Here is an 18,934-nt window from a genome sequence, read left to right as displayed (position 1 = left end):
CCTTCTACTAGAGCTTTTCTGAATATTTTCTACAAAACTTCACAACAGAACATTAGACAGACAAGGGCACTAAAAGGCAATCCATTTCTCCAGTTTGCACTCAGCTTCTCTTCCCGTCTTACCTCAGAGTATATGCTGTATTGGTAACAAATACTGTCAGAAGAACATGGTACCCACCCATTCAGGCTCATATTTTACATTATACTTTCTTCAAGTTTCAGTGAACATCTTTTTTTGTGATTGCTTCTGTAAGATTTACAGTATTTTTCCGCCAGACTTTCCTAAAACATATTGCCTCAGTACATTTTCTTTCACTTCAATTCTGTGTTGTGGACTACATAGGTAACAGAAGTTGAGAAAACTGCAGCACAACACAGGTGTGAATGATCATGAAATATCCCTCTTTCTATATTTAAAGAAATTAGTCAGAAATTTGTTTCTGTGAGGCTGAATATCATAGTTTTAACCTGTAATTTACTGAAATACTCTTTACACTGGGTATTCCTTCAGATGCCTTGAGAAATAACATCAGTTTGCCAGTACTAGATATTGTCACTACAAGTTAGTCAAGAAAAGTTACCACCACAGATGGTACAACGGTTATCAGCAATTTTACTGAAGTACTCCTCTGCTTCAATACAACTGAAGTGTAAACAAATAAGTGCCACAATTGGAGCACATACATGCTATGAAATTACTGGTTCACAGATGTTTTCTTCAGTAGTACAGAACTGATGTTAACAGCTTCTCTTAGCAAACTTTCAACCAAATCACAATTTTCTGCTTGCCAAGCATGCCAATGATAAGAGACCATCTATCTCCTGATTATTTTACTTTCACATTGTGAAATCAAAGCAATGGTAGGGCAGAGCACTACAGTTTTGCCAATAAGGCCTCTCTACACTCAGATTTCTGATCAAGCCATGGACAGTCATATATAAGTTATGATATAAAGTTCTATTTACAAAAATTTGGGTGGAGGTTGGGCTCTTTTCATGGACAAGTGAAAGGACCAGAGGACACAGTTTTAAGTTGCACTAGGGAAAGTTTAGGTTGGACATTAGAAGGCATTTCTTCACATAAAGGGTGATTAACTATTGGAATGGACTGCCCAGGGAGGTACTGAAGTCAATTGTCTCTGGAGGGGTTTAAGGAAAGACTGGATGTGTCATTTAGTGTCATGGTCTAGTTGACACGGCAACAGTGTTGGGTCATAGGCTGGATTCTATCTCAGAGGTCCTTTTCAATCTTGCTGATTCTTTGATTAGCTTTAGTTTTCCAGGATTTTTGACATTAATCAAGAAACAAACCAGGACTTTTCAGAAATGTCTAAAGGCAAACACCACATGTTATCACACAAAATCCTGAGGAGGTCTGGTCATCTGATGTGGACCCCTTCAAATGTCACAAAAGCAGTGTAGCAAAAAGCAGCACACCACTCCAAGACATTTCTCAAAAGTTAAAAATATTGTCACTTGTACCATCATCAGGCCTACATATGAAAGCAACTCCAATTTTTCATTAGTGTTTCCTAAGCAAAATGACTCAACTTGGATAAACTGACTTTGAAATACACTGGGCAGAAAGGCAATAAGAAGACATCAAGAAAGCCATAGGAGGAAGTATGTGCAAGACATGGAGTCTCCAGAGGAAAGCTGCTGACTGTATGTTCAGCAGGACAGACAGAAACTCACTGTAACAGAAGCCAGGTTTGTGTGGTCAAAACCTGGAAGAGATGGGGAGACAGTCTAGAAATGTCACAGTGCATGCCCAAGCCTCACTACCCCATGTCCTTCAGGAAGGAGAATGTATGATCAGTCAGTGTTGGTTCATACACTCTCTTAGGACAGGGACAAAGACACCAGCAGCTCTTCTAGTCAATGACACAGATGAGTAGGGAGTTCTCCTTTTTCACCCACAGATTTGGAGTTTGAGGGACTTTTCACATGCATGCCACACAAATATTTATGCATCAAGCTAGTGGCAAAATCAAGGAGGAAATTCTCTTACTACAGTTCCCTCATGGTGATGAAATCACAGTACGTGTACACATCCCCTGTAAAAATGCCATCTTATTATGTGCATAGTATAAATTCAGAGGAAAATTATACTGCTCCCTCTGGAAATCTTGTTTCCTTCACTGCAGAAGTTGAAAAAGGTAGAGTAGAAAAGGGTGCTGGGAAGTCAGACACCAATCTATGAACTATTCTTCCGTGCTTCTAATTTGAGAGCCACAGAGGATTCACAGCTTTCCAAATGAAATCAATCAAGATGTGCTTGGACATAAGTGATATGTAAGTGTTACATATTCTGACACATTATAGTTATTTTACCTTGAAAAACAAGACTTCAGGTGGTAGGTACCTTTGCCCTACATGTCCTGATTCTCTACCTGCCAATACAAGTGCCCTTTCCCACCTTTCATTTTAAAAGAGCTAGGAGGAAGGAAGAAGAGAAGGCAACTACATATGTGAAGAATCTGGCATAAGGAATTTAACAACATTGTTTTCAAAGCCTAGTACCAATTGTGTGCAACAAAGGAAAAAGAGACAGACTCTTTAAGAATGAAAATCATACATTAATAAATATTGGCTCCGTATACAAGCACTTTCTCCAAGCATACTGGAAGTACAATCTTTTATGACGGGAAAAAGCCCCAATATATCATTATGCATGACTGCAAGAAGAGAAAGATCATCAGGTTCTCAAAATAGCAAGAGACGTGTTTTCAAACACTGTTTACATGCAAAACTGTCTATATGTGAATTTTCACCAGTTTCTAACAGAGCATGTTTTTGTACTGATTCCCAAGCAATAAGGCAGTCAAAACAACAGCTAACATTCCATACCTTGATTATTTCCACCAACTGATCCACACCACTGTCACCTGGAAAGATCGGTTGTCCTAGTAACAGTTCAGCCAATACACAGCCTGCTGACCACACATCTAAAAAGGGAAAGGTGGAGGACAGGGAAAGGTATCAGTAAAATATACATATTAAGCCATTCATAAAAAACCCAGTCATTTTAAGATACTTACTTTATCCTTTGCCATGTTTGATAGTGTATGCAACACAGCTAAAAATAAAAAAAATATTCCTATACTAATGTTACCAGATACCTGGTATAAAACAACATATGCAGACAGTCTTAGAACTTAAACTGTGAGATAATGAGAACTAGAATATCATGTTAAATACAGTAATATACTGACATTAAAACTTACACATGCAGGGAAAAGACCATAGAATGGTCAAAATACCGTTTGTAAACCAAGAATTTCCCCAAACCCTGTGTTGGTTTAAATCACGCTGATCATGAATTATGCATAGGTATCATCCAACACAATGGCTGATGCTTTTACTGTTTCTGAGTGTTGAACAGACTCAGTTCTTCATACATATATTGAAAGCATACATGCACTGACAGATGAACCAGTACCGTAAGTATTACAGGTATCCTGAAGAACATGATGATTAAGGGATCTGGGAGGCAGCCTCTCTAACCACTCACTTTAAGATCTAATCTTTATCCCAATTCCATTTGCCAGCCTGGATGACCAAAAGAACTGCAAATCATAGATCACATGTCAGCAGCATCTGTAGAAGAAGCCTTTAACTAATATTTGTATATACACCAAAAGCCTCAAGTAGTCCTTACGAGCTACTCCTGCTTCAAGAAGAAATTTTTTACAATCTCTTGCAGGTGTATCTTCTCAAATAATTAGGCAATTGAATATTACAGAAGCAACTTAGGAATGTATCTAAGCGTACTACAGAATACATGCATTTTATTTTTGGAACGTAATTAACTAAAATGAAAACTCTAACAAAGCAAATGCAGTAAACACTGTTTATCAAGTGCTTGTGAGACTCTAATGTAATTAGATTCACAGCAAACAAATGGGATTTCAAGCTGCTAAACACAGGAGAGGTATTGTACTTGGATGCAGAAAACTGCTTTTCCCCAAAAATAGATTCACTATACGGTTTTCTAGAAAGTCATCAATTGTTGCATAAATAGCTGAAACCTTACACTAAAATCCAATCTCAAACAAGCAATCAGCAACAGAAGATCTGTAAAGCCTGTATTATAAGGAAACACCCCAAAAGGGAAAATCCCTTCCACCCTTTAAACTCACACCTACTTTTATGAACAGTCAGCAGCTTTGGCCCCTAGGAGAATTTATCTCCTGAGGCCTGTTCCACCTGAGATAATCTATACTAAGGCAGAAATCCTTATTCCCTCATGCATTTAAACTATGTCCCATCCCTGGAAGCCTTTGAGGTCGGCCTGGATGGAGGTCTAAGCAATCTGGTCTAGCAAAAGGTGTCCCTGCCTACAGCAAGGGATTGGAACAAGGTCATCTTTTAAAATCTGTTCCAACCAAGGCCATTCTATGACTCCATGGTTCTGTGAAGCAGGATATACACAACTCTGCCAGTTATGGCTAAAGGTCTGAGTAAGGAAAACATCTCTGACAGTTCTCCAAGCCATCTATTATCACTTTCTCACAACCACTACAGAGTGGTGCAAAATATAATAAAAAAAACTTTCAGGAATTTAAGATTTATAACAAAATAATCTGCATGTTAAAACAGTTTTCCTTGCATCATTTCTAAAGGAAAGAGTGAGAATGCTATGCAAAATACTTCCCCTCCTCAAGAATATGGTTTAATTGGAACATATTGGAACATATCAGGACAAACAGCACTGTCATTACTTCAGCTTTTGAAATTATTCACTTCCAAATCAAACGGATGCACTTTTACCTAAAGTCTTGGTACAAGCACTGCAACAGGGTTTATCCTAAAAGGTAACTACTTACAATGTAAACAGTAACCAGAAATAATCTGAAGTTTGAGTCTTGAATTTCAACAAGCAAACATACAAGATAATGCTTTTTAATCCTTTAGTCACATTTAATAAAAGCTGATATGGCCACTGAGGTGCTAAGATCTGTTCTGGACAGCAAGCTAAGAATAAATCATGTAAAAATAGTTTAATTGCATCTAACTGCTAATCAATGTCTCTCACTGACAGCTCCTGCTGTTGGACCAACATGTACAGCAAAACCATTATGCAAAGCATCACTTTTTGTGTCTCCCATGCATATTGGGTTCAGAGGAATTACACAACAGTTCAACAGATAGCATAGATTTCTTCAGAAGTATTAAAGAGATACATTAAATGTACTAGGCAGTCAGAGCACTGTAACTTAAAGGTTATATATGGCAAGGAAAAATATTTGACAGTATATATACAAACACAAACCTGACAGGAGATAAGTAATCAATCACAATTCACTATTAAGATTTTGAAACTATGCTAGTGTTACCTTTTTCAGATTAGACTGTGGCTATTTTAAAGTATTTTAAATAACCTTCTGGTCTGGCTGCTCCATGAAGCTGGCTTTGTGCTGCTTTTGCTTTTCCTAGTTTCCTTAAATGCTTTTGCACTCCACCAGCCTATTTCAAGTAAAAGCCTATTTCTGTAGGGCAAAAGTCTCAAACCCAATACAAAAATTTTATAAAACAGTGGGGAGCATCAGTGTTGCTGCCAAGGTGAGGAGGGCTCAGTCCCTGGGGGAAGAGCTGGGCTTGCCCCAGCCCTGCCAAGGTGCAACTGCGAACAAATCAAACAGCGTGCACATCCTTGTTCAAGAAGGCTAAGCACAAACAGCAGAGGGCACATGAGAAAGATGAGGGCATCACATGGGAACAGAAGAAAAAAAAAGCAAGGATGTAGGTCATGGGGAAATAGGTGGCAATAGCTGAGGAATACTTGTTGCATTCATGCTGGGTTTAATCCCTCAAAAATACAACAAATCCACCAGAAACCCATGTATTAGTTCCTTGTGCACTGAAATCTTCCAAACTAGGCAATTTACTGTTTTGTTAGAAGTCTATTTACTTTTCCTTTATTTTACCTGCTAACACTTTAAATATACAGTGAAGTAAAACACACAGACGTTTCAAAATACCCATCTTTTTTTCAGGGGCATGTAATTTCACCAATTTCCAAATTAGGACTTGGGCAATGTTCCCAGAGCAAGGAAGTGAACAAATCCTTGAAGCATTCTCATCAAAATCCAGAAAATGGAGGCTAACTTGAGCAGCTCCAAGGAGGGACAGGAACAGAGCACAATATACACAGGTATTTATACAACTCTTGATAAGCAATGCACAGAAAGAACAAATGAAGAAATTTCAACTCTGCTGAAACTTGATGGCATTTATGCCGTTGATAATTGGCATTCATTATGTCATTGACTAAAATTTGGTTCCTGGATAATCTGCTCTTTGTATCCCCACACCCTTTACCTCTTGCATTTTAAAGTTCATCTGCCACATCAGGATGGTAACATTTTTCCTGAAGCAAACAAGTACTAATGTCTGTATTTAAAGACATGTTACTTAAATGAAGTGATCAGTTTTTGACAGTTCCTTTCCAGACACTTTTCTGTCTTCACTCAGAGGTAACTGCTATAGATTAATATGTGGTGTAACTACCTGCTCTCAGAGGACAGGAAGCATCTTCTGAACTATTTCCTTTCAGTATGAGCAAGTTAATTAAAGCAAACTAGGACTCTCATTCACATGCTTTAAATTAGCTAATAAACAAGGTAACAGAGAATCTTAAAAGAAAATATGTCAACAAATGCCCCTTACCCTTACACCAAACTAGTTGGGACAATGTGAAATTTTAGGAAAAAAATACTGAAAGCTATTCATTTTAAGAAAGCAAGCAAGGGTACTTTCTTCATACCTTCAGTGAAATGTAGTGTAAGCAATACGTACAATAAATACAACTACCAGGCAACAAAAACATTCAAATAAGCTTATTTCAGATAGATTTTCACACATTATAATGGTAGCTAATGCCATATCTTTCTTAAAGGACACTTAGACAAATACCATTATCACCTAACCTACCTCCATTAATTTAAACATAAAAATTCATCTAGCCTCTTGTACAACAAAACTTTTCTTAAATTAAGTTTTTACTACTTTATTTATCTTCAGAGCTGTTAGGTGGACATTGTTTAGTAATATAATCTCCATAATGCCCTTGCTTTTGAATGCATTCTAGCATAGAAGGTAAGAAAACGAGTATTTTTGTTTAAATCAGGAAGAGGCATCTGGGAGGACCACCTCCTTAGCTTTAATTCTATAAGCGAGCAATGGCCATTTTGAGTTGGAAATTAATACCCTGTCCACAAATTTCACTTTTTCTGATCTCAAACTCTGTCTTTCCAAGCTGAAAAGCTGGCCCTCTTCACAGCACAAGCACCATTCATTGCATTACACTGTAGCTCCTCTAATTCCTTATTTGGAGGACATGGAGGAGGAAGAGAGGGGGGAAAAACGGTTTCTCTCATCCACTTAGTAAAAATTAGGAACTTCCATTTATCTGATGCTTTATGGAGCATATTTACCTTCCTACTTTTTTATTACCCTCTTCTATTCATCTCTACCTCACTATCCCTTCATCTTGATGGACTTCCTCCACCTTGGAGGGGACTCAAAGTTGCTGCTCTGGAAACTGTGGAAACAAACCAAGAGTCAGAAAAGCAGCCCTGGGAAGTCATAAAATCAACAGATTCTAGCTGCCAAATGCCAGACCCCAGAGCAGTTTTCACTGCTGCTTGCCTGAAATGATATTTGGGATGTCAGAACAAGGGCAAATTCACAATTACAGGCAGGTGTGCTATGTCAGTGGAAGTTTTGCACATGAAGCCACCACAGATCCATGAATTGAAGAGAAGAGTAAGGCTGGAAGATGAAAATGCTTTAAGACATGTTTGTTCCAGTATTTGGAACAAAAGCTAAACACAGGTACCTCTATTCTTTTGCAATGAAGAGATTAAACTACAATGACAGGTGGTAGAGTAGTTCAGTAAGTTAACACACCTGCTTACTATCAGTGTTGGAAGTTGCCATTTGAGAAAGAAGCAAAGCCTTGTCACTGTTTGGCAACAGTTCTGGGACACACCTGGTGGTGGTTCTTCCCCAAGAAACTGAGACAGGCCAACTACACATGCCTGCACAAGAGCTTCTGCTCCAGGCTGCTGAGGTGAAACACTCGTGCTTGCTAGGAAAGTGAATGAACAACTTCATGACACTTATTTTCGGACTCCCCAAGAGAAGCCAGCAGCAGTCACGCGTTGTAGCCACCATCTCTCCCTGCCAGCAGCTATAAATGTTTCCTGTGGAACACTCCCAACTCCTGCCAGTGCAGTGGTGGAGCAAACGCACTGAGACCAGCAGCCCCTCATTGATCAGAAACACCACCAGGATCTGGTGAGCTGTCCCCTGCCTCACCTCCTCACCTAGGGGAAAAACACCAGATTGAGGTAAAGCTCAGCTGCACAGTTTCTTTCCATACAAAAGGAGCACGTGGCAATAGGAACATCTGCACCCACCTCTACTCCAGTGCCTGTCCCAGGACAATGTAGGGGAATGTGGGCAGCCATCCCAGGGTTTTTCAACAGCAGCATCACCCACATGACCAGCATAGCCAGAACCCTGCCATCACAACATACTCTGGGATGCTATAACACACAGACTGGCAAAGAAGAAGCCTCAGCCAAAACACTGTCAAGGCATAGCCAAAGGGATTGGTTTGGGAAAAAAACAACGAATCAGTCCCTCACTTCCCTCCCCCCCAAAAAAAACCCAACTGATTAATAACAATAAACTCATGCAAATCAACTGCAGGAAGTAAAATATGTCCACTCCCAGCAAGCTTTAGGGACTCACACAAACACACACACTTGCAGAATTCATAGCCAAAGGTACACAAAAGCCTAAACTGTACAAGCTATGAAGGCACCCAAGTGACACATTTGTGCCTGACCACTGAAAAATCCTGTAAAGTTGTAAGACAGGCACACATCAGAGCTATTATGGGTAAGGACTTGTAGCTATTTGGCAACAGTGACTATTTAAAAACTCAAATAGGTCATTTCCCAGGTCATTATTTTAAAAATAGAGTTCCAGGTCTGCTGGAGGCACTAACTGCAGTAAATGTGATTTGATGCTACTCTTACTATGGTATATATTTAAATGCAGCACTAATGTGGCACTTTATAGAAGTGTTACAAACATCACACCCCTGGCTCAGTTATTTTTTAAAGGACCTTTCGGGTTAGACTTGAAGTCATGCACTTCAATGAAACAATCAAGATCCTAGAAGTTGAATGCAAGTTCACAGTTTGTTGTGACATCCATGAAAAGACACATCCTGGAACCAACTGCTACACTGAAGAGAAAGTAATGTTACAAGGACAAATTCATGTGTTTAAAGACAACCTGGATGAAGCCAGACAGCCTAATGTAACTCCTGGTTACAGTGCTAAACAAGATGACCAACAACTGACATGGTCATAATGCAGCTGGCTGTGCTGTCAAGTCTTGGGCCACCAGTGTCACTGCTTAGTCTTAAAAAGCACTTCTTGCTCAAAAATACTTCCAACAGTTATCCTATTGCAGCGCATTATAGTCATAAGCCCTGCAGTAACATTAACAAACAACAAAATCCTTTACCAAAAGAGCTGAAAGCCTTGCAGATAATGTAGGAAAATTTCTACTTAGAACACTCTTTGGCTCTGTATTCTTCACTGATTTTACTTTTACCGTAGTTTTACTAGAGGATATTTAACTGAGGGAGTAAAGATCCCTGTAATGCCTTTACATGTAAAGCTTACTTTTAGTTACCACACACACACACACAAGTGATTCTTATAGAGTGATAAAGGGAATATATTCTTATAGAGTGACAGTGGGAAAAGGTTGTTAGGCTAACAACTCAAGAAAAGCAAGAACTAAAAAAATCAAGCATGCCAACATATAAGTTTAAAAGGCAGTATTACAATACTTAAGCATTTTACAGTCCCCTATACTCTGAGCTATGGATTATGCACTAATAATTACACGCTCTTTCCCTTCTTTTAATAAATCTCTCCTTGGCTGCTGATTGGTTTTCCAACAAGCTGGATGAGTTTGGATGAACAATCCCACGTGAAACAAGGAGTTCTCACTATGCACCACTACTGCCTACCTAGCAAGAACTAAGGAATATGTACAAACAGCAGCACCACAAAATTAACCCTTAGAATTTCTAACATTGCAGAATGTTGTGGAACTGTAAAGCATGTAAAAGCAATTTATTCCTGCTCATCTCCCAAATCCAATGAGAAAAAAGTAGAAAGTGAATAGGACAGGAAGGAACAAAGGAGTATTAATTCTCAAGCAAGTCAATGCAAATTTCAAAGAAAGGACTTGGAGGGACAAGTGGGGATTTTTGGCACAAGAAAGTCAGAACAATGACTGAAATTCAAGATATTTTTGGAGGCAAGTGAAAAATTTCACTTTCAGAACGGAATTTTTATTAGAACCATTTTAGAAACCAGCAAAACAAAAATGGAAAGCACAACTTAAAAAAGGGTCTGCAGTTAGAGCAAGATACACTTCACAGGCTTATCTATAAAGCAGTCTCTCCTGGTGACACATAAAATACTTGTTTTATGCAGTTATCCTCTGAAACAGGAGGTCACAGTGCATTCTGATAATGCAGCTGAGCCTATTAGCTCCCAGCTGGAAAAAAGGTATCAAATGGGATCAGCCACCTTCTCTCACTCATGAGCTCACAACACTTTGCTTTTACCTGGGCTCTGCTGCTTACTGCACTGCACAATAATGCTGATTGCACTCACACAGCAGGAAGTTAACCTGCCAAAATCTCTTGTCAGTTGATGCTGAATCAGCAAATTAAACAGCAAACTGTGAGAGCCAGGGTATCCAGGGGCAAGAGCAGGGGTGGGGCTGCCACTTTTGGCAGCAGCCAACAGTAAGTTCTGCTCTTCTCTCTTTATTGTGCCATTACTTTCCCCGGACTACTCTTGGTTCTGCCTCTTTTTCTTTCATAGGTTTCTTCTTTTCTTTCATAGGAAGGTATGCAAGAGTTGCTACAATACGTACTGAATAGTAGCTAATGGGAAAAAATTAGTGAGAGCAGGGAAGCCTTCAGGAACGTGTTGAGGTGGGGCTTTTGTTCCCTTTTAAGAACTGCCAAGTTAAAACAAGACAGCCAGCCACTGAGTTTCACACTAGTTCAAACATAGTAAGTTTAAATATACTGGTTATAATCATAGTCTACCAAGAGTTGATCATGATCTCCAAATCCTTTTGAAAACATTAAACCTTGCCTAAGTGACTCAAGTCCATAAGCAAGGTAAAAGGTTCCCCAATATTGTGTTGAGAGCCAAATCTACTCTCTTTTGCACTAGAAATGAGAAGGAGCCCAGGTAGCATTTTGACTGAAAAACTGAAGTTACCAACAACCAGCCAACACACACTGTTGTTCATTTCCAATATTTTTCATTTTGCCGTTCATTTTTAGTTGCCTGCTGTAAGAAAACTTGGCTGTTCCTGATGTCCATCAAACCTCCAGTTTCCCTGGTACTTCCATGACAGAGCTATGTGTCAGGTATATGGAAAGAGTTCTTTGTGTTCAAAATTAATGACTAAAGAACAGCAAAAGCTAGCAAAATTAATTGAATTAGAAGGACTTCTGTACACAATATATTGAAGTTGTTAAGAGAATTTAAAGTCAATCATTAGGCCACATTTACCTCCCCCTATAAACTCTTTACTAAAAGCCAAGTAAATAAATTACAGACTTATGTCTAAACCATAGCACATCAGAAGCAGTAGGTGATTTTATACAGACATTCCATACAGTTATTTCAAGTTATTAAAATACTTTTCTAGATAAAATCTCATACCTACTTTTAAACTAAATAGCAACATTACAAGGATTTTTTTTCCACTTGTAATCAGATTTCCCCTCTCTACACTGAAAAGGTCCCTTTCCTAGCGTAATTGACGCTGAAATCCTAAAAGGTGTAGGAAACATCTGTATTTCTTTAAACAGTGATACCCAATAATTTACAACCAAATTCAGCCCCTGGGGATTATATTTGAGATCTCTGGGAACCTTTACACTTCAGTACTGAGGCAGTTGATACAGATTTCAACCAAATGCACACACATACCTATACTGGAGGTATAATCGGTGGCTCCAAAGATCAACTCTGGTGCCCTGTAGTACCGAGAGCAGATGTACGACACGTTGGGTTCTCCACGAACCAGCTGTTTTGCACTGGAAAGGAAACAACAGTATTTCAGTAATGAATGCTTTGCAGAATTAATGAATTGCTGTGCAGACCAACATTACGCTTTGGCACTCTTCACCCATTCCCAATTCCCAAATGTTGAAGTACGATATTCTTCTAAACTGATGCAAACTGACTCCTTGATTCACTGTGAAATCAGTCCAATCCACAAAGCATTTACCTTGTACTGGGGACAGCACAGGAAATTCCAACTACGATCTAGGTGAAAAACGGGGTCAAATTTTTGGATGCCAGATGTCTTTTGCTAGATACAAAGGCTTGTTTACAGTGGAAAAGAAGACAGAAAACAATTCAGTCAAATGTAGTCACCGTTTAAGGTTCAAAAGCTCTGGATACTCATAAGGACTGAGTGGGGTATTTTTATTTGTTTGCTTTTTTGTTTGGTTGGTTCTATCACAATATTCTGCCACTTTGCTACTTTAGAGAGTGTGGTATGACGTGACAAAGAAAAAGAAAGCCTTTGCCATTGTATTCACATGTTAATGGTCCACGATTAACATGAAGGTTTCTTTTATATTGTAATCGATCAGCCATGAAGGACCTAACCCACAGTACTGCCTCAATACTTCTCTTTGAAAGAATCCAAGAAAATAATGGACCACAAGAAGACATTACTCTGGGAATATGAGGCTATGGGCATATTACACTTCTTTCTTAATTAACAAGTGCTAGACAAAAGGGAGCTGGAAGACAAAACTTCCCATTTGGAAATATGACATTCACCTAAATAGCGCCAAACACTGCAGAGTTGCAAGTCAGCCAAATTCAGTGTTAGCTCTCAGACACCCCTCTCAGCCTTTAGCAAAGAACTTCCACTACCCATTTTTAAAAGTCTCGGTTTTTCAGTGTTCTATATAGAAACTACAGTTGACAAATTCCCACTGATAAAAAATAGTAAGTATTCCCTTTTCATGCGTTGTCAGTTTTGAGCTTCAGCGTAATTCCTATTTTGTTCCAACACTGGTGAGGTAGAGCTGACGAGGAGATCCTGAGGCACCAGCCCTGGCAATGCACTGCTTGAATAACGCCCCCATCTGACATTCCCACTTACTATGGCCACGCAAATTTAGCAACAGCAGCTTCTATGACCTTTCACACATATACCCCAAATATTTTAGCCTGCAAAGTTACAGCACAATCTGAAGACTGAACTTTCCCAGAGAGAAATCTATGTCCCATCTCACTGCAGATTACTAGAATTTCTGTTTCAGTGCTAAGATGGGGGCTGGACTCCAAAGGTGATTCTTAGTGGATATTGGAAATAAATGTGCCTTTGGAAACTAGAACATAGATCCTATGTTCTATCCAAGAGCTTCAACTCGAAGTGCTGCTTCTGATTTTGAGCCTCTATGGTATTTACAACATTAAGTGAATTGTTGTACGTGCAAGTAGACTGACCAGTGTAACATCAGCCTTTTTAAGTTACAATGCCACCACACCTGTCCTCTCTTGCCCAAACATGTTTCACTGCAGTATTTGGTTTTATTTTCCATGGTGCAGTATTTTCCCTATGTCAGGGTGTATTTATTTTATTTTTCTAATACCTGCAAAAGTAAGAGGCGTGCAGTTTAATTCCTTCCCTCTTAATATAGTTTTCCAGCTCTTCCCTGACACTCCTTTGAACTCACTTTGGAGGGAAAACAGAATATCAGTAATTTCTCTTTTAAGCTACAAATAAAGACCTTCTAAAGGACACAGAGAATTTCTTGGCAAAGTTGCATCAAGGCTCACTTTGAAGGAAGATCTTTTCACAAGGTTTCAGGCCACAAATGTTCTTACCTTCCAAAGTCACAGAGTTTTAGAACAGCTGTATCAGGGTCCAGCAAGAGGTTCTGTGGTTTTATATCCCGGTGGCAGATCCCAAAGGAATGGATATAGGCTAAACTCCGGAACAGCTGATACATGTACAACTGGAACACAGAAATACCAGTCAAATCAGGGTAAACAATTAGTTTAGCACAAAATCTTATTAGAAGAAAAACAAAATCACTGAGGAAAAAGACCATACTGAAAGGCTGTTAGGGCATTCATAAGGTGGGCACAGTATTTGCCATACCTTCCCTACGTACACACTTGTGGTTCAAACCTTTTCACGTGTTCCTTGAGATAGCATAATTAGCATAATTACAAAGAAATAATTATGCCAGTTTCCCAACATTTGTAAAGAACAGCAATCATAACAAGCATACACAAAATAAAGGTGTTTCAGTTTGCTCTACAAATCAGCTTCTTCACAGCAGTGAAGTATTACAGGTTATTAAAAAACCCAAAACAACCAACCAACAAAAAAAAATGCTCCACAAAATCCAAAAGAAAACCCTTCAGTTGATGAAGCTATATTAAATGTTGCCTAAAGACAAGGGTAGTGTCTCAGCCTGTCACTGAAGTGAATCTCCCAGTGTCTCTTGCTGAGGGGACAGAGTCATTTTAGTTTCAAATCTCTGGACAAAAACAGAAGGCAAAGAAAACCAACTGTTCAGAATAATTTTATACAAACAAGTAGGCTGAGGGAGAGTTTTCTCTGCCCAGTTTCCAGAGCTGGCTAACCCCTTAGCAAGGAAGAACACAGCAAGGGGAGATATTACAAAGCTAAGAACTTCACAGGACAAGCTTATAGGGCAAGGGGAGTATGTCCAGCTTCTGAAGCTACACATTTTTGGTAATGTTTAATAAAAAACTGCTGGATTCAATTAAGGATGTATAGCATATATAGTCATAAAGGCATGGAAAGCCCTCTTTTAAGGTTGACAAAAGGCTGGCAGGTTATTCTTTATTTTTGTTGTGTTGCCACAAGTTTCCACTTAAAATCAAGCTACAGGCAGGACACTGTACCAGAGATGCACCTCCACATTATTCTTTTACAAGCATGTTTTCCACAGTTCACCTTTAACAGACTACATAACCAGGTGCAATTGCTTGATATCGGTATCACGTCATGTTTGCCTCTCTTTCATCACTATCTTTGTCGTCACACTTTCTCTCCCCCTTGTTTTTTGTTGCTTGTTTGGCAGGAAAGCAGGAGAGGGAAGAGAATTGCTTGAATTTTGGCTCTAGGCCTCTGGTTTTCATACTTGTTTCTCAAAACCACAACTCTGCACAAAGAAGAGCAAACAAACATTTTTTCCGAATTGCCTGTTCTAGTCCCTTAAGTATGTATTGTGCAAGTATATTGCAAAATAGTGCAAAAGACTGCTCTAACTTGAGGGGTCAAGTCAACACATGTGGGATTTAGAAAGTATGCCTTTCATCTCCACACAGCAAACCCAAAATTTCCAAGGACTCCTTCCAGCAGGTTAGAAATTACAAATAAATTTAACCAGAAGATTACTAGAACAGTAAAGCTGCTTCTGTGCAGCTTTAAGTTTCTTTGATACCCAGGGAAAAGAAGCTCTCTGCCTGCCTAGTTATCCATCAGAAGTGGTATGACCTGACCTTTGTTGAAGCCAAGATGCCTGGAAAATTGCAACATCTCTAATGACATTAAGGTAACACGATCTTTTTAAATACAGGATTATATAAAAGCCTTGCCAGAAAAATAAGAATAACTTTCCAGGCTACCTGGAACAGGAAGTCCCAGGCATCCTGCAAGATGAAAGAGCTGAAGGAGATTTTTCTCTGAAAGTGTAAGGAAGAACGATTTTCTCAAGTTCCCATAACAGAGAACAATTAGGTCTAGAATACTGACAAAAGATATACAAACCATTTATCAAAAGCCAAGCCTACAGATTTGGGGAAGCATTATAACCTGAAGACATGTTCCACCAACAGACCAAACAGAGTGACCTTGAAGTCTGATGGATGATAAAATTCTGTGCTTTCTTAAAAATCAGGCAAAAGTGGTACCTATTGCAGAGACATGCCATTTATAATTTATGCATATAGTTATGGCACAAAATTTCATTATTGAAATAATTACTATTTGTAGCTTTCACCTTTGAAACTTTCATCTTTCAACCAAATTGAAGTTTTTTCTTAAGCCAGCCCTTACATTAAACATCATACTTTTAAAGAGGAGTCTGGAGAAATCAACAGGCATCAGGAAAATTTGTTGGTAATCTCCATTAAATATTACCTCTACACCATGTTAACGAGTTAATGCCACGTGAAAACATCATCATTCACTAGTGTGTGGACTGTGGTCACCACAATATATGAAACGGAACTATGAGGCCACAGATGGGTCCCATGTCTGACAGCAAATGAGAAATTTTATTTATTTTAACCCCTCTGTAAAAAACATAGACAACTTGAGTAAGGTTTTGAAACTACAATGTGTATATAAGCACTTTACCCTATGTAGCTTTGAAGACACAAGCCAATATGCTTCAAGTGGAGACAAAAATGTGCCTTTCATGACCACAACAAAAGTACATGAACTCTTACTCATACGCCAGGAAAAGGGGAAGATAACAGATTAGAGAACATCCTCTTGACATCCTCTTTCAGTTCCTGACCTTTGTTCTATTATGTCTTCACCATCTCAGGAAACTGAAAGCTGCTAATCTAGCTGGTGTTAGTCTCTGTCTAAGCTGCTTCAAAAACAAAACACTCCCCCCACATTCAGTCTCCCTGACCCATTCCACGATTTCTGTAAGGTCACAAATTGGGAATGTTGGTTTAAGTCTCAACCCTCTCTTCTTCCTCAGCCATAACAACAAGTAATTCTAAATTTTTTCCTTGGCTCAAGATCTATTTGCTTGTAACATTTCTGAAAATTGACTATTATGCCAGAAAAGAGTATCCACAGTGTATTTCTACAATATCTTTCTTCACCAAACCACATCTACTGGTTACCTACCTTGACATAAATCATAGGGAGCGTCTGTTTGGCCCGACTATAATGTCTGGCAACTCTGTATACTGTTTCAGGAACATAGTCCAGCACCAAGTTGAGGTACACCTCATCTTTCTGGAAGAGAGAAGAAAAACAAATCAGCACTAGATTTGGGGCATGAAGTACAATTAAAGTGTTCAGAGAAACCTAAAAGATGAGAAAGCTGTGGACATTTTTAGTCCCATCCTTAGTGTGAGAACTGCCACAGAACTTTTTAGGCTTTGCACTTGTTCATTAATACTTTTGTCAAATTTCTGTTTAAGGTAATGTTAATTGTTCTGGTATCCAGTCTAAGATATTTTCTGACTATAAATGGAGACAAGGATATAATTGTTCTGCCCAGTCAATATTTTCATTAGGAAAGCATTTCAAGGTAACATCTGCATAATTAGTTAAAACACCCTATTAACTCATTAGTCCCTTACTCCCAAAAAGTACAAATTTAAACATTCAAAACTCAGCCCCCAACCACAACACATCAAAAAAAGTTCAAACAACCTTAATCTTTTAGAAATGTTACTTTGATCTTACTGGACTCCCAGCTATTAAGAGATTAATACATATTAACCATTTGTAGGCAGTAAGCCATTGTTAACATTTTTAAACATTTTACAGTTTATTTCCATGTCCCAGTTATGTCCAACTTAAACATATGAACTTATTCATGACAAAAGAAAACAAGCCAAAACCGAAGTCTCAAGAATAATTTTTAATATCTAGGATTAAGTTAGAGGTTCATGTTAACGTAACAGAGAAACAATGAAAGTAGCTTTATAATAAGGTACTTTGTTACATTATAAAGTACCTTATTATACATTAGCAAAGGAAAGAAGGAACAAAGAAGGCTTAAATGACAAAGTACTATGATCATATAGTGACTAACTGCAAAACCGAGAATTTTCAGCACTAAAACAGGTCTTAAAGAGACTTCTGATATTTTAATGCAGTCTTCAGTGAAAATCCTATCAGGATTGTGAATACATTTAATGTTGGGTGGTTGGTATAATTAACTATATCAGCATGAAAAATTATTTTGAAAGCTAGTGAATTAACTAGAAGTAACATCTCCTGTATCTGCTATTTTATCACCTAGAACTTTCTATAGAGAAAGACAATACATAGGGAATTTAAATGGATGGAAACAGCACAGAGCTCCCAAGTCTTTGACTGGAGGCCCTTGTCAGAAAATCTACTGGCTATCTGTATCTTAACACCTAAGCCCAAACCTCATTTAGCTACAGCAATTTAATACTGCTACTCTACTGTGACTTGACCTATCACTTCAAGCACGGAGTAAGGTGTGTTTCTCTCACAGTGCTCTGCTGTCCTGCCACAGCAAAGAGCAGCAGCCTGGTACACGGTAAAACACAGAGAAATACACACCTTGAATACATAATGCAAAGAACTGCTGACTTTGTGTGTTTTTAAAGGCTCAGAACTCAAGATCTCTATTCACCATTATTTGATGTTAAAGGCTTGAATTTTCAGGATATTTTAATAGCTCTTACCAATGCCTCCTTATAGACCAAGTCACCTTGCATGGCCCTGCCTATATCATTCCTGCCTATGTCATTCCTCCCTACAAGAAAAAAACCTCTTTGCTTAGGATCATTGCTTAAATGACAGTGGCAATAGCACAGTACCAAGCAAGTGCCCACCAACTTGTACCTATCTGGTCTTATCATACTTCTCAAACATAGACAAGGAGCAGCCTCCAAAACCCTGCCTATACTGCTGCTTCTCCCAGTGACATCCCAGGAACTGGGAACAATGTGAAGGCTGCTGGGGTCCAAGCTGGGGAGAAGAAATTTTTTGAAATGGATGAGAAGAGACAACTACCAACAGTGCAGAGGAAATACTGGATGGCTCTGGAACTCCACAGATGTGCAAATGTATGCAAG

The 18,934-nt window shown here is 38.8% G+C and overlaps 1 protein-coding gene across 2 annotated transcripts in view; it reads right to left on the bottom strand.

Annotated features, from left to right (window-relative positions):
* Positions 1-18,934, bottom strand: part of GSK3B (glycogen synthase kinase 3 beta) — a 149,162-nt gene that overhangs the window by 39,104 nt on the left and 91,124 nt on the right. For both annotated transcript variants that reach the window (XM_088068506.1, XM_005523884.3), the window contains exons 4-7: positions 16,998-17,108; positions 13,979-14,109; positions 12,059-12,165; positions 2,850-2,947 (exon numbers count right to left, since the gene is read on the bottom strand). In XM_088068506.1, coding sequence (XP_087924632.1) covers positions 2,850-2,947; positions 12,059-12,165; positions 13,979-14,109; positions 16,998-17,108 — 447 coding nt within the window. The remainder of the gene's footprint in view (positions 1-2,849; positions 2,948-12,058; positions 12,166-13,978; positions 14,110-16,997; positions 17,109-18,934) is intronic.

The sequence above is a fragment of the Pseudopodoces humilis genome, chromosome 2, assembly GCF_049639895.1.
Source record: "Pseudopodoces humilis isolate 2021_Gansu_Grassland_sample_001 chromosome 2, ASM4963989v1, whole genome shotgun sequence".
NCBI classification, from domain to species: domain Eukaryota; kingdom Metazoa; phylum Chordata; class Aves; order Passeriformes; family Paridae; genus Pseudopodoces; species Pseudopodoces humilis.
The sequence above is the reverse complement of the archived record's forward strand: the minus strand, read 5'-3'. Positions and strand labels throughout refer to the sequence as shown.